This window comes from Triturus cristatus, chromosome 3_2 (genome assembly GCF_964204655.1).
Source record: "Triturus cristatus chromosome 3_2, aTriCri1.1, whole genome shotgun sequence".
In the NCBI taxonomy this organism is placed as follows: Eukaryota; Metazoa; Chordata; class Amphibia; order Caudata; family Salamandridae; genus Triturus; species Triturus cristatus.
The window spans coordinates 198019151-198032424 of NC_140584.1; the positions used below are offsets into that span (position 1 = coordinate 198019151).

The 13274-nt window shown below is 46.3% G+C and overlaps 1 protein-coding gene across 3 annotated transcripts in view; it reads right to left on the bottom strand.

Annotated features, from left to right (window-relative positions):
- PARP9 (poly(ADP-ribose) polymerase family member 9) overlaps nucleotides 1-13274 on the bottom strand; it is an 828079-nt gene that overhangs the window by 696738 nt on the left and 118067 nt on the right. For 2 of the 3 annotated variants that reach the window (XM_085647495.1, XM_085647496.1), the window contains one exon: nucleotides 9442-10316. In XM_085647495.1, the coding sequence (XP_085503621.1) occupies nucleotides 9442-10316 (875 nt within the window). The remainder of the gene's footprint in view (nucleotides 1-9441; nucleotides 10317-13274) is intronic. The other variant, XM_085647497.1, reaches the window with a different exon arrangement.

Genomic DNA, 13274 nt, shown 5'->3' on the forward strand with positions numbered 1-13274 from the left:
TCAGGGCCCTATATAAAAATCCATCGGCCAGGGTCCTTCTCAACGGAAACCTTACAAGGTCAATAAAAACAGGAAGGGTTGCCCTCTCTCCCCCCAACTTTTCAACATATATATTGAACCGCTGGCATGTAAATTAAGAGCTTGTCGAAATATTCACCCCTTTACTTGAAATGGTTGGGAAAAGAAAGTTGGGCTGTACGCTGACGACCTTATGGTTCTGACAGTGAACTGAGAGCAGTCACTTCCTGTGATATGGAACAGCTGGAGAGTTTCGGGAAGGCATCTGGATATTCTATCAACCAGCAAAAAACTGAGCTAATGAAATGGAATACTTCCTATAGGAGTATTTTCACAAAGCAGGAAATTAGATACCTAGGTGTCAAATAGTCCAAAATTTAGAGAAGATAGCGCAGGTGAATTTTGATAAAGTTGCAGTGAGTGTCAAATCACAGTTACAAGCATAGGGGGCTCTTCCACTTTCCTTCCTGAGCAGATCAAACCTTTTAAAAATGTCAAGTCTCCCCAAGTTCACTTTCTTGTTCAACTCCATTCCGTTAGAATTTGCAAAGACGTGGTTTAGGAAAGTACAGGGGGCTTTCTCGAGTTTTATTTGGGGAAACAAGAGAACAAGAATATCCTTAAAAAAGTTTAGAAGGAAGAAAGTCTATGGTGGTATTGCTACCCCGGATCTTTATTTGTACTACAGCGCCTTCCATCTAAAGAACTTTCATCAAATATTGATGGGGAGTTCTTTTCTATGCCCGCTCTTTAGGGCCCCATACACTAAACGCCCCGCACCAAGTAGACTTCTTTCTCCTAAAATTTGGCCATCTTAAATTTTTTAAGAAGGTGAGGCTGAAAGTCCTCCTAGCTGCTATTAAGGTTTGGTTTCAGGTGAGATTGCTCCTAAAAATACCCTATTACCCGCGACAGGTACTTCAGTGGTTTTGAGGTATGGGGTGGAGGGTTGGGGGGGGGGTTGGAATTGTTGTTGGGGTTATGGGGTTTGTTGGACCGCACACACCCGTGAGAGCTGCCAGAGAGGAATGGAATTGGGATACTTCTGGATGGGGCTCAGTGGACTACATTGACTGATCATGGCAGATACAGCTACTAGGGTCGATGGGAGACCTGCGGTATTCTGAGTCTTGAGTTGGAATGTTAGAGGCCTGCTTGACAAGATTAAACGGGGGGCAGTCCTGCAGTATGCCAAGCGGGTGTCGGCGGATGTACTACTTTTGCAAGAAACACATCTCCTGGGTATTAAGGCTCCCTGTCTTCAGAGATACGGGTACCTGCAGGTCTTTCATTCTGGGTTCAATAGGGGTTCCCGTGGTGTGGCCATACTCATTCACAAGCGGGTCCGATATACACACACGCGCTTATGGGCGGATACGCAAGGGTGGTATCTTTTTGTTCAAGGAAAGATTGGGGCGGAAGTAGTGATTTTCGGAAGTGTCTATGCCCCACCCCCATTATCATGGACCCTGGCTGAAAAGATCATGACTGTATGAGCAGAGATGCCGTTGGCAGCAGGTATAGTGGGCGGCGACTGGAATGATGTTATGGTGGTGTCACGGGATCGCTGTTCGGGGAGTGGTGCGCGAGGCGACGATCGACCAACCAAACTACAGGAGTTGGCTGACGGTCTTAATTGGGTGGATGCATGGCGGCGGCTTAATGGGAATACACGGGCGTATACCTAACTTTCTGCCGTTCATGGGTCATTTTCTCGGCTAGACTACATTTTCCTTTTAGGGGCCGCGGTGGCACGGGGGGTGGAGGCGGATATCCTCCCACGTGGTTTATCGGATCATTCCCCGGTCTCGCTTCGTATGCGGCTCGGGGGGGGTGCCTTTCGGGTTGGCATTTTCAGCAGGAAGACTACTGTGCCCGCATGACGGAGGCTCTGGATCTTTACTGGGCTCGGAATGTGGGCTCAGTGTCGGGAGTTGATATCTTATGGGAAGCTTGGAAACCTACGCTGCGTGGAGTTGACATCTCATATAGTGCGGCGGCCCGCCGAGCACGTGATGCGGGATTGGTCCAGGCGGAGGGCAAGATTAGGGAACTTGAGAGTAGAAGCCGAGGGGAGTCAGGTGGTACCACACGGCGTCAGTTGCAATATGCCCAGCAAACATATGCCTCGCTTTTGATGGACGAGGCGAGGCAGGCATGGTTAGCTACGAGGAGCCGGGTTTATCAGTGGGGGGACAAATCGGGGACAATGCTTTATAGGCTGTGTCAGGGGCAGCATCAAGCACAGACCCTCCCGGGGATCACAGATAGAGAGGGGCGCGTGCTAACAGACCCTGGCGCCTTAGCGGAAAGCTTTGCAGCATTTTATGCGGAGTTGTACGGATCGCGGGAGACCATACCCGGGGGGCTAGTAGATCGGTTCCTCGATCTTCCCCCTAGAGCCCTTTCGGATGAGGCGCGTGCAGACTTGGACCGACCGCTGACGGTAGAGGAGTTGGGGACGGCATTGGGGAGCTTGTCCCTAGGGAAGACCCCGGGTCCGAACGGGTTCCCGAGTGAGTTCTTCAGAAAATACTTTATGCAACTGGGGCCCCATTATCATGCGGTGGTGGAGGATGCCTGTGAGCGGGGGGTTTTGCCGGCCGACTGGCGACATGCAGAGATCGTCGTATTCCACAAGCCGGGCCGCCCTCCTGAACAACATGCCTCCTATCGGCCGATTTCCCTTCTTAATGTGGAGGCAAAGATTCTGGCCAAGGCCCTGGCCAACAGGCTCTTGCCATATATTCATACCCTGGTCTACCCGAACCAGGCCGGGTTTATGCCACATAGGGCAATGCGTCACAACATCCGGCGTGCACATGTGGCGATTGCTGCAGTCCAGCGGCGAGAGGCTCGGGCAGCTCTCCTTTTGGCCGACATAGATAGAGCTTTTGACTCTCTTAGTTGGCGCTATCTCTTTGCCTTGCTGCAATGTCTAAACCTGGGGCCACGCTTCTTATCCTATTTAACGCTTCTGGATGCGGATCTTAAGGCCTCGGTTCGGGTGGCAGGGGCGACCTCGGCAAGATTCCCGGTGAACCGGGGGGACACGACAGGGCTGTCCCTTGTCGCCTTACCTATTTGCCTTAGCCATGGAACCGCTGGCCTCCTGGGTTCGTATGGATGTGAAATACACAGGGTTTGAGTGGGATCATGGACTCTCGGATCGCATTGCCCTATATGCCGATGACGTGTTGTTCTTCCTTTCGGATCTGGATAAAACGGGACCGCGGCTGCTCCGAATGATGCAGGTCTTTGGGGAGACGTCGGGACTATACATGAACCCGAGGAAATCCACCCTTTGGGTACTGGGCGGTCGGGACGTACAGGGTGAGTGGACGGCGTCATTACGGGTTGTGGCCGGGGGGGCTGCAATATCTGGGGGTCTTCCTGACCGACGTGCCGACGATCGCCTGGGAGCGCAACGTGGTGCCGGTATGGGAGAAAGTATGTTGAGATGATCAGCTCTGGGCGCGTATGCCTCTCACTATCTGTGGCCGCTCTGCCATCTTTAAGATGGTGGCACTGCCTCGACTTCTTTACCAGCTCCAAAACCACCCATATGAGATTCCTCCCAGTTGGTTTCGGAAGGTTAATGCGGTGCTGAGCCAATTTCTGTGGGAAGGGGGTCTGGCCAGGGTATCGCTGCGAGTTTGCTTTCTGTCGGTATGTGATGGGGGACTGGCTACCTCTGATCTCTTATCCTATTATTACGCCTCCCATTTATTGGTCCTAAACGAATGGTTGTCTCGAGATAGTGGGGACCCGGCGTATGCGGTGGAGAGGCGTTTCATGGACCCACATACGGTACATACCCTACTTTACGCGACTGCATTGCGAGAGGCACTGCCAACGGTCACTCAGGTGGTGTTTCAGGTGTGGCGCCGGGCTTTGTCATATTGGCTGGTGGGGTAGGCTTACCCGAGAAACCCCGTTGGGGCAGAACGGGCTGCTCCCTCAGTTGGCGACCCTCTCTGGATTTAGGGGTTGGGACAGAATTGGTATCTCCACGTTGGGATCGGTGGTTAAGGGCTGTGTGATGAAATCCTTTGGAGACTTACAGCATGAGTATCAAATGCCACAGACGCAGTTCTTTAAATACCTCCAGCTGCGCCACGCTCTCGCCCCTAGACTGGAGGGTATGCAATCCATCCCTGAATTCAGTCCCCTTGAGGCTATGGTGTTTATGGGGGATCTCCAAGAAAAGAAAGTCTCTAAAATCTATCAGTCTATGGTGATTCATAGTGCTCCGGCCCTGCAGGGTCTGCGTGAGCGGTGGGAGACGGATGTGGGGTCGTTGGACGAGACGGATTGGAGGGAGGCGCTGGCTTCCCCCTGTGAGGCTAGTATAGCGATCCGACTGCGTCTCGTCCAATTTCGGTATCTACACAGGACTTATTACACACGGCAGCGGCTGTGGCAGGTGGGTCTTATAGCCTCCCCGGACTGCCTTAGGTGTGGGCGAGAGGTGGGGTCTTTGGTGCACACGGTCTGGCACTTCCCTGCAGTGCGCCGGTTTTGGGGGGGGGGAGTGTTAGGGTGCCTATCGGAGGTGTTGGGCTGGGAACTTCCAGTAGACCCCAAATTGGTGTTGCTCCATATTATGGCCGATATTGGGGGGAATATCTATAAGCGTCACTTGCTGCTTCTGGGCCTAACTACAGCCAAGCGGGATCTCGCCCGGGCATGGAAGGCCCCGGCGGCTCCCTCTATTAATGTTTGGAAACTAGGTTTAGATTTCAATATGGGCCTGGAGTTGCCGATCTTTAAAGCGCGTGGGTGTCCTCGGAAACACTTCAAGATCTGGAAGCGGTGGGCTGATTATAGGGGCATTTTCCTTGACCCGGTCCCTACGGATGGAGACTTGGGGCCTATTTGAGTGTCAAGTGTGGCGCTGCGTACTAATTGTATAGAGATGGTGCTGGTGGACTCTGGCGGTGGTGCGGTCGGGGGGGAGGGTGTTGGGTGTTGGGAAGGGAGGGGGTTTTCTTGACAGATGTATGAATAGCTCTCCAATGTTCCTTGTTATGGTAAAAATATCAAGAGCTGTTGCTATTTACTATGTGGCAGATCCCCTGGTTCTACAGGGGCCTGCAGCCTTTTCCTTCTTGATTAATAAAAGTGTTGTTAAAAAAAAAAAAAAACCCTATTACAGCGATGCAGCACCTATCTGGGACTCCCCAGGTACTCCAGTTTGTTTAACAGATGCACTTGCCATTCCCCTTCGTACCTGCCTTGAGCGTCTACAGAGGCAGTTGGCCCCATGCCCTCCTGTATACTAAGATGTATCTCTCCTATGACCTCTTTGTGTACATCTTTCTGAATATCAAGATGTAGCAATAACAGGATGCGTCTGTCATCTAGAAGAACACAAATTGGCTAAGAGTAGGAGTGGGGGCCAACTGGGACTTTCCACAGCTTAGAAACTAAGACAGCGACATGGCTTGAAATAATAGCTGACCTTTTGATAAACATTTGTACCTTTTTGTCACTTCTGTCTCCTCAATTTTCCAAGCATTGACGCAAAGTGCTTCATGTTCTACGGTCAAGCACCTGCTAAAGTTTTGATTCTGTGGTCAAAATTTCCTCATTAAAAGAATATAAAAGAGCTGCTCCTTAGTTCATTCGTTGACCACCTCCCACAGTGAATTCTTGGGACATGACGCGTCTGTGCTCCCAGTTAACAGTCTTATCTAGCATTTTGACTTTAGGTTGTAATGCTTCATTCTACTTTGAAACTCTCTCTGTCTCTCTCTTTTCTTGCATTGCCGTGAGTTTAAACGTACTAAATTGCATGTTTTTACTCACGATCTGCGATGTTTCTGTGACACTTGTTATTTGCTAGACTGCGTAGTGTTATTATTGGATGATGATGTGTTTTTGACATTTATTGTTTATATCGCTTGACTAATTGGTGCCACTCTTGACTCACTTCCTGCATTTCACACGTGTGTCTTATTATTTTAGATAGCACATTTATGCGGTAAATTATGGGGTAAAAATTACGCTCTATCACATTTCAGCAAGATTTCACCTGGGTGCCCAGGATCTTGTCCGACCCACAGGGAAATGTCTAGTGCCGGCAGCACTGAGGGGGTAACATCAGTGTATGTCTAATCCTATGAGTCTGGTAGTCCATCTATTGGCCAGCAGCTTTAGATGAGCTCCTCACACTGCTTGGTGATTTCTTAACAGTCCAGGAGAATTAGGATTGTTGATCTTTCCGGTTGCCACGCCCGTCATCCCTCGTTGCTGCTACCTAGGGAAGTGACTGATCTGTCCTCCCCTCGTTTCCCCTTATCTATTTGTGCAACTACTGGCCCTCCCTTGCTTGTGAAACCCGATCTGGCCGGGTTGGAATTATCACCGGTCACACGATCCCGTGCTTAATGCGTAATTTTCAGCCCTGAAGAGTCATGGGTGACTGCGGGATTGACGAAACACGTGTCGGCTGGTTTTTCCTTTGATGTTCCCCTTCTGAAGAAGGTTTAAATACATTTCACCCAAACAAACGTCCACTGGGTTTGACCCTGTCTTCATTCCTGCTTGAACACTATAATGTTTCTTATAGACATTTATTAATACTTACCCAACGTGTGCACAGGACTTTTGTTTAATTTACAGAGTGGGCCCTTGCCACTTCGTTCAGGGGATATTTTGGGTTTCCTCTGACCTAGTAGCACCGTACTATTTGTGTTGTATATTTCCTAACTCACCGCTACCAGCATAGAGTGCCATTCTTCCTGTATACTTAAAACCCTACATAGAACCCTCATTAAGTTCTGTAGGCAATGCTGCAGACTGCAGTTAGTGGTGTATTGCACAGGAGGTTTAGTTTCAGATGGTGGTGACACATTTAAGAAGCAATAAAAGGTATAAGTGATGATGTAGTGTGTTGGTGTTGGTGTAGGTAGTAATGCAGGACCTAGGTGACAGAAGATATGCTGCAAGTGGTGAAAGGTTTGGAGTATTTGCTGGTAAAGGTTGTAGGTGGTGTAAAGTTTAGTTTAGTTTTTCCTACCATATTTTACTCCAAACCATTCAAAAAAGTGATTGCAAAACTTCAAACAATACAAAACTGAACAGCAAGAATCTGCCTCAAAACAGTCTTTTGCTTTACCCTCTCTGTGATAGTGACTATCAAGACTATTACAGATGGAAACAAATATGAAATAAAATGTAAAATGTCTTCACTGGAAGCACAAAGAAGGAACAGATTTTGCAAACCGAATACAAAGATACAATAAACACATATGTTTTGCAGTGATGCACATATCAGAAACTGCTGTTTTATGTAAACTCAGCAGAGTGGAGCAAACACAAACCTAATGTAACATTAGAAGAGCATGATGGCCAATGTTTTGGTGGAAGATGAAGAGGATGGACACTGTTACATTAAAATAGTATTTTTATATACTTTCGCACAACTCTGACTTTTTAACCAAATAAAATGAAATATCTGCATTCAAATAAATATCAGTATTTGTTGTAGATAGCAAACTCAACAAACATCTCCCACATAGGACATATACTACATATTCTAAGACCTCTAAATGGTTTTCACCTCTGAACCATTCAACCCCTCAACGATTGCACCTCAAGGCTCAAGCATTGCTACTCTCCTATCCAACATCTCCCTCAGTCTGAAACGTATCCCAACATCCTCCTTTAACCTCATTTACACTAACCCTACAGATACCGAAATTGTTCTAAGGCTAAAAAAGTTCATCTAATCTAGACCCTTATCAAGGGGAAATGCCTACAAACAATGAATTATTAGGTGTTTTCTAACCACCTGAAACTTAACGCTGCAACAATTGAGATTTGTGCACGTGCCAAATGGATAAACCATCACCTTTCAACTATTCCGCCATATGAACTACAACTTCTGCCATGGTATTAAGTTCAATTGAGGAACTTAGTGTATTTATGGATTCCAACCTAACCACTATACCATTGGTAAATCAAGTGGCTAAACAAAGCATCCACATAAGATGCCTTCCACAAACTTTCCCATATCCTGGTTTCCCGCAAAACGTCCAATCCACCATTGCATTGTGTTATATCCTGGTTTCTATGTGTTCATGCTCTGCCAGTGAGTTCCTCCTAGAATGATGTCATATGGACTGTTGGGGGTCAGAGACTACAGTTGGGGAAGGGCTGAGCAGCATGCTGGCTGCTCCTGGTGGAGCTAGTCCTGGGCTGAAATACTGGACATGTAACTTCTACAATAAATACTCCTGAAATACTACAAACAGCCTAGAGTCAGTTACTACAATTTTATGGCGACAAGTTACCTCAAAGAACCTGCGTGTGTACCTTTCAAGACCTCCATCTTCAAGTGTGGAGCATCTGTTAACCTTCTCTCAAGCTGAAGCAACTCCTGTAACTACAGCTGCGCTTACTCAACTAACTGGCACCCCTCAGCCCCCACCAGTGACCTCTACATCGGTCACCCTCTACGCAACAGTGCCAGTTCCATCTTAACTATACAAATGAGCTATATATTGGAAATCTCCTATTAACACTTCAGAAACTATAGAGAATCCATAATATAGCTGCCAGATAGTTTCTAAACAGATTGCTATGGGCCAATACCACACCTTTCCCCTCACTGGCTCCCAACTGCTAAACGGATCTCATTAAAGAATCATGCATGGCCCATGGACCACTCTTCCTTCAGCACAAACTCCTTACATATTGTTAAGCAAAGCCTCGGTCTTCAAACTGGATACAAACAGGCAGAAGGTCTTACTCTGTCCCTTCACTCAAACCTTGGAACTTAATATCTGCTGAAATGAGGAGCACTGACAAGCACCTCCAATTACACAAAGCATTTAAAACACAACACTTCCACTATAAACACAAGCTAAAGAGTCCAAACTATATACTACTGAGTAAATAGATATGTGCAGCTGCATCTATTTTCAAACTGTCTACATCACAAAAAGCTTATGTGCTTTGACGCCTACTGCACTACGTGTCAAAACCTTATGCACCTCAAACAACACCTCTCATATCGGACATACACCATGCAATATCCTTCCAACCGTGCACTTTAAAATGAGCACCCAGGAACTAATGTAAATCAAAGCACTTTGCTCTTTCGTCAGAGGTATGTGGTGCTATACAAATGCTAAAATACAGTACCAATTGGAGTACAAATGTGATGTTATGACTGTATAGTAACCAGTTATTTATAATGTAAACAATATCAAGATGTATCCATCTTTAAGGTACAATATCTTGTCAACACACAGTTGAAATGGGAAATCGCCTTTCCTGTTGGATTAAATTGATCACACAACCACAATGAATGACTGACAAGGATCAAATATTGAAAACAATAAAACAACGAATTCTGAGCTCACTGAACAAAACATTAACAAGGCATATCAAGCGTAAAAGTGGAATACTAACTTGCTGATCTTCAATGTATCCTTTTTTGATTTGAAGACAAACATTATTAATTCTGATGGAATCTGAAGACTGTCTTGAAAGGGACTTTGGAGAACTGCCAAGAAAAGAACTACTTCCATTTCTCCCAAAGGTTTCTTCGCAGGCTTTTTTCACTGCATTGACTGTCTTCTCATCATTGTTCATTAAGCGGATCTCTTTTAAATGCACACCAAGACGATCTCGGTCAGACAATTCTTTTATATGCCTCACTATTATTTCTGCACATTCCTGCAGTGGAAAATTGAAAATTCCAGAGGACAGAGCTGGAATGGCCACAGAATCTATAATGTACATTCTTTTAGCGATGCTTTCAAAGATATTTGTAATGGCTTTCTTAAGTAGATCTTGACATTGTGCATGACTATGGCCCCATTTTGAACAATTCGGGCCTACAGCATGAATTACATATTTGCAAGGAAGATTTCCTCCAGTGGTGATCACACATTCTCCAGTTGCTACTTTTTTGCGCTTGTTAATGATGAGTTTGCTTGCTTTTTCAATCTCAAGTCCACCAGCAGTTACAATGGCCAAGGCAAGACCTCCATTATGTGCCAAATCTTCATTAGCAGCATTCACTACAGCATCTACACGTTGCTGTGTTAAATCACCCATCCAGACAGATAAATTAACTCTCCCTGTTTTGCCTATTGTTGTCTCATACACCTTCTTATCAAATACAGGTCTAGACTGAGTAGTCCAAGCGGAATCCATAAAGAAAGCCTCACAGTCAAATTTCATCCTAATTATTTCACTTAAGCAATTGCTTTGCTTAAGAACATCATAAACAGCATCTTCAATTGGAACTGCAACCGTGTTCTCCTGAAGCATGTTCTGTTCTGTGAAAAAAAAATAGTATTAATATTTTGACTATACTGCACATCAAAATGACTGAAAGACAAAAGCTGTGCAAATTAGAAAGTTACTAACTTGTGATCATCCCTTCTTTACTTTCAGTCATGACCTTCTTCTATACACTACATGTGGGAACCTCACATCTTCCCACCCTAACATCTCATAGCAGCACCACAACATCCACTATGAAAGGTGCTGCCAGAGACCAGTTCAGGTAGAGAATTAATGCTACTCACATGCTGCTCCTCCCCACTGAGAAGCGAGTTCCCTGTACACATGGCATTTCAGAGGAAATACAACTGATCAATAAATTACCTTTTCACCAGATTTTTGACTAATTTTTCACTATGTTAATGCTGAATTAAACTGCAGAGTTACATTCGTAGTCCTGTACAGGATAAACCGATTCCTTTTCACGAAATACCATTTGCACTTCCACAGCATATAATGACACCATTTTCAAATGCAGACCTTCACACGTACTACGGGTGTACTTTTTTATATAGACAGCAAAAAGTGATGTATGAATTTTAATGCTTGAATTTATGTGAACTAGTTTGGGTGTACCCCATTCCAATGTTAATTACTCAAACAGTGAAAGTGCAGGATGGGTCAGCCATAGAAAAAGTAGCCTTGGTTCTGGTCCTAGAGAAACAATCCAGCCCAAACTCCTATGCCACATCCCCCTGGATGCCTCTGCCCAGCAAAGCCTGCTCTCGGAGGTGCAGATTGAGTCCCTATGGCACAGCGGTCAACTGCTAGGTCACATCCCCTATGAACAGAAACAGAAGCAAGAAGGTCAATTTCAGCCTCATTGGGCTTCATCAGTGTGGTGCCTTCTGGCAGATACAGCAACAGACCCACAGCTGGGCCCCCACACAACAATTACACCAACTCACCAAGACACGTAAAAACGAATCGATGGAAATTCTTGAATAAATCTGAAAAACCACAATGATAGGCCAGTCCTATCCTTTTGTTTGCGGAGTCACCATAGTCGTAAGATTACTATTAAATGGGAGTCTGTGAATAGCAAAAAAATAGTAAGCTTACACAAAAGTGTAAATTTTTCTTTGTGAATAAGGTCCTAAATTTGAAATTTTTAAAGTGTCTTTCTTAAAAAATTCACAGTCACATCATTTTAAAATGATAACAAGTTATGTTAAATACAAATATTAAGATTGATTGATCTTTACATTTCAATTTCAAAAATAAATATTTGACAAAATTATATAGAACCACACAGATTCCTAGTCAAAAATGTGGGCCTGATTAAACATTTTATTTAGGGCAAATGAGGTTTCCTTATTTCCGAACATGGACTTTACACATATTGTAACAACAGTGATAAGGAAAAAGAGGGATCAGACAAATGTATCAAGATTAATTCATACCTGTTAATCCAAAACCCCCCTACATCCCATATTGTCTGTTAGCAGCAAGCCACCTAAATGAAGCCATATATCTAAGATTTAAACAAAATGGGGGTGCCGGATGGCTAACCATTCCTACACATTAAAGGTTTGTTTTTAATGTTACACAATGGGGCAACATTTACCCAATAGAAAACAAGTAAGGCAAGATGATAAATGCCCTGGAGAGGTACGAGAGAAGGGGTGACTGTAGCTGTAAAAAATATTAAAAGATTGAACTGGCAATACAAAAATCTACATACATTAGAATGCCAGACTTGAACCGGGCTTCAGATTAACAATACATTAGGGTGGGAGCCGTGGCCAGGCGTGCAAGGAGTCTGCTGTGTAGTTGCTGATCTCTGGCACCTGAGACCCACACAAACAGTTCTACTGCTCCCCTCATGCTCCCGCAGCTGCGGAAGTGACAGCACTCGGCATAGGGGGCTAAAAATCACCAGAAATGGCGGCACCTGGCGGGCGTAATCTGACAGCTTGCTGGTGCAGCTGTCGCTGCCTGGTCCGCAGTGCAGCTGAACAAGATGGCACACACCATGCTACACCGCTAAACAGATCGGTGCTGAGAGCTGTGGAGAGCCGGAGATTTGGGCAGGCGATAGCGCCAAAGACCAGGGTGCACATGGGGCTGATTAGCTCTATTTTTGAGTCCCGCGGCCTGCGGGGGCACAGATTCTCCTGGCTGCTGCGGTGAGGAGCAGGGGTACAGGCAGCCACCCGGAACTGGTGATGGACGGAGGGCCTCTAAGGCAGCGTAATCTGGTTGGCGTGGGAGGACGTGAGACGCCCATGATGAGAAGGGCTCTGGATCATGGAGGAGACCACACTGGAACTGCTGAGGATCCTGCCTGACATTTCTCCTGGTGAGTGCCAGCCACCTGGCCCAGGGGCACAGGGAGACAGTTGCCCAATTTGTAGACCTCTGGAGTGAATACCCCCTCCCCCTTCCTGCACTGCACTGGATGACAAACAAAGGCCATCAAGGGAGTTGTGACTGGGCCTGTCGGTGGCCCTTCGACCGATTATTCGTTACCATTCACCTGGAACTAGGACCATTTATCGGGGACCCAAGTACATGGGGTGCACATGCCCACATACCTGCGACACAGGCGGCATATGAAGGAAGCACAGGCTCATGGAATAGACAGACCTGGGTAGTGAGTGGCAACACCCAACCGTGTCAGCGCCCTAAAATGAGACTCCAGAACTCTGACTTAGACTCAACTTAGCTCCAGATACCCTGGGGTTGAATGCTGCCTGGCGCTAATGGATATTGACAATGGTTCACCCTAAACTGGCTAATGCGCTGCCTGTGGACGCCCCACCACCCCATGACGGTGGGGAGAAAGAGCCCACCGCTGGAGGCTGCGGTGGACCTGGGAGCACACACAGCAGCTATCGACGCAGCAATCAAAGATGGTGGAGAAGGTGAACGACACAGAAGTGAGGTCCTGCTACAACAATATCCGGTTGTTGGGAATCCCAGAGCAAACAGAAGGTCCTAGCATGGAA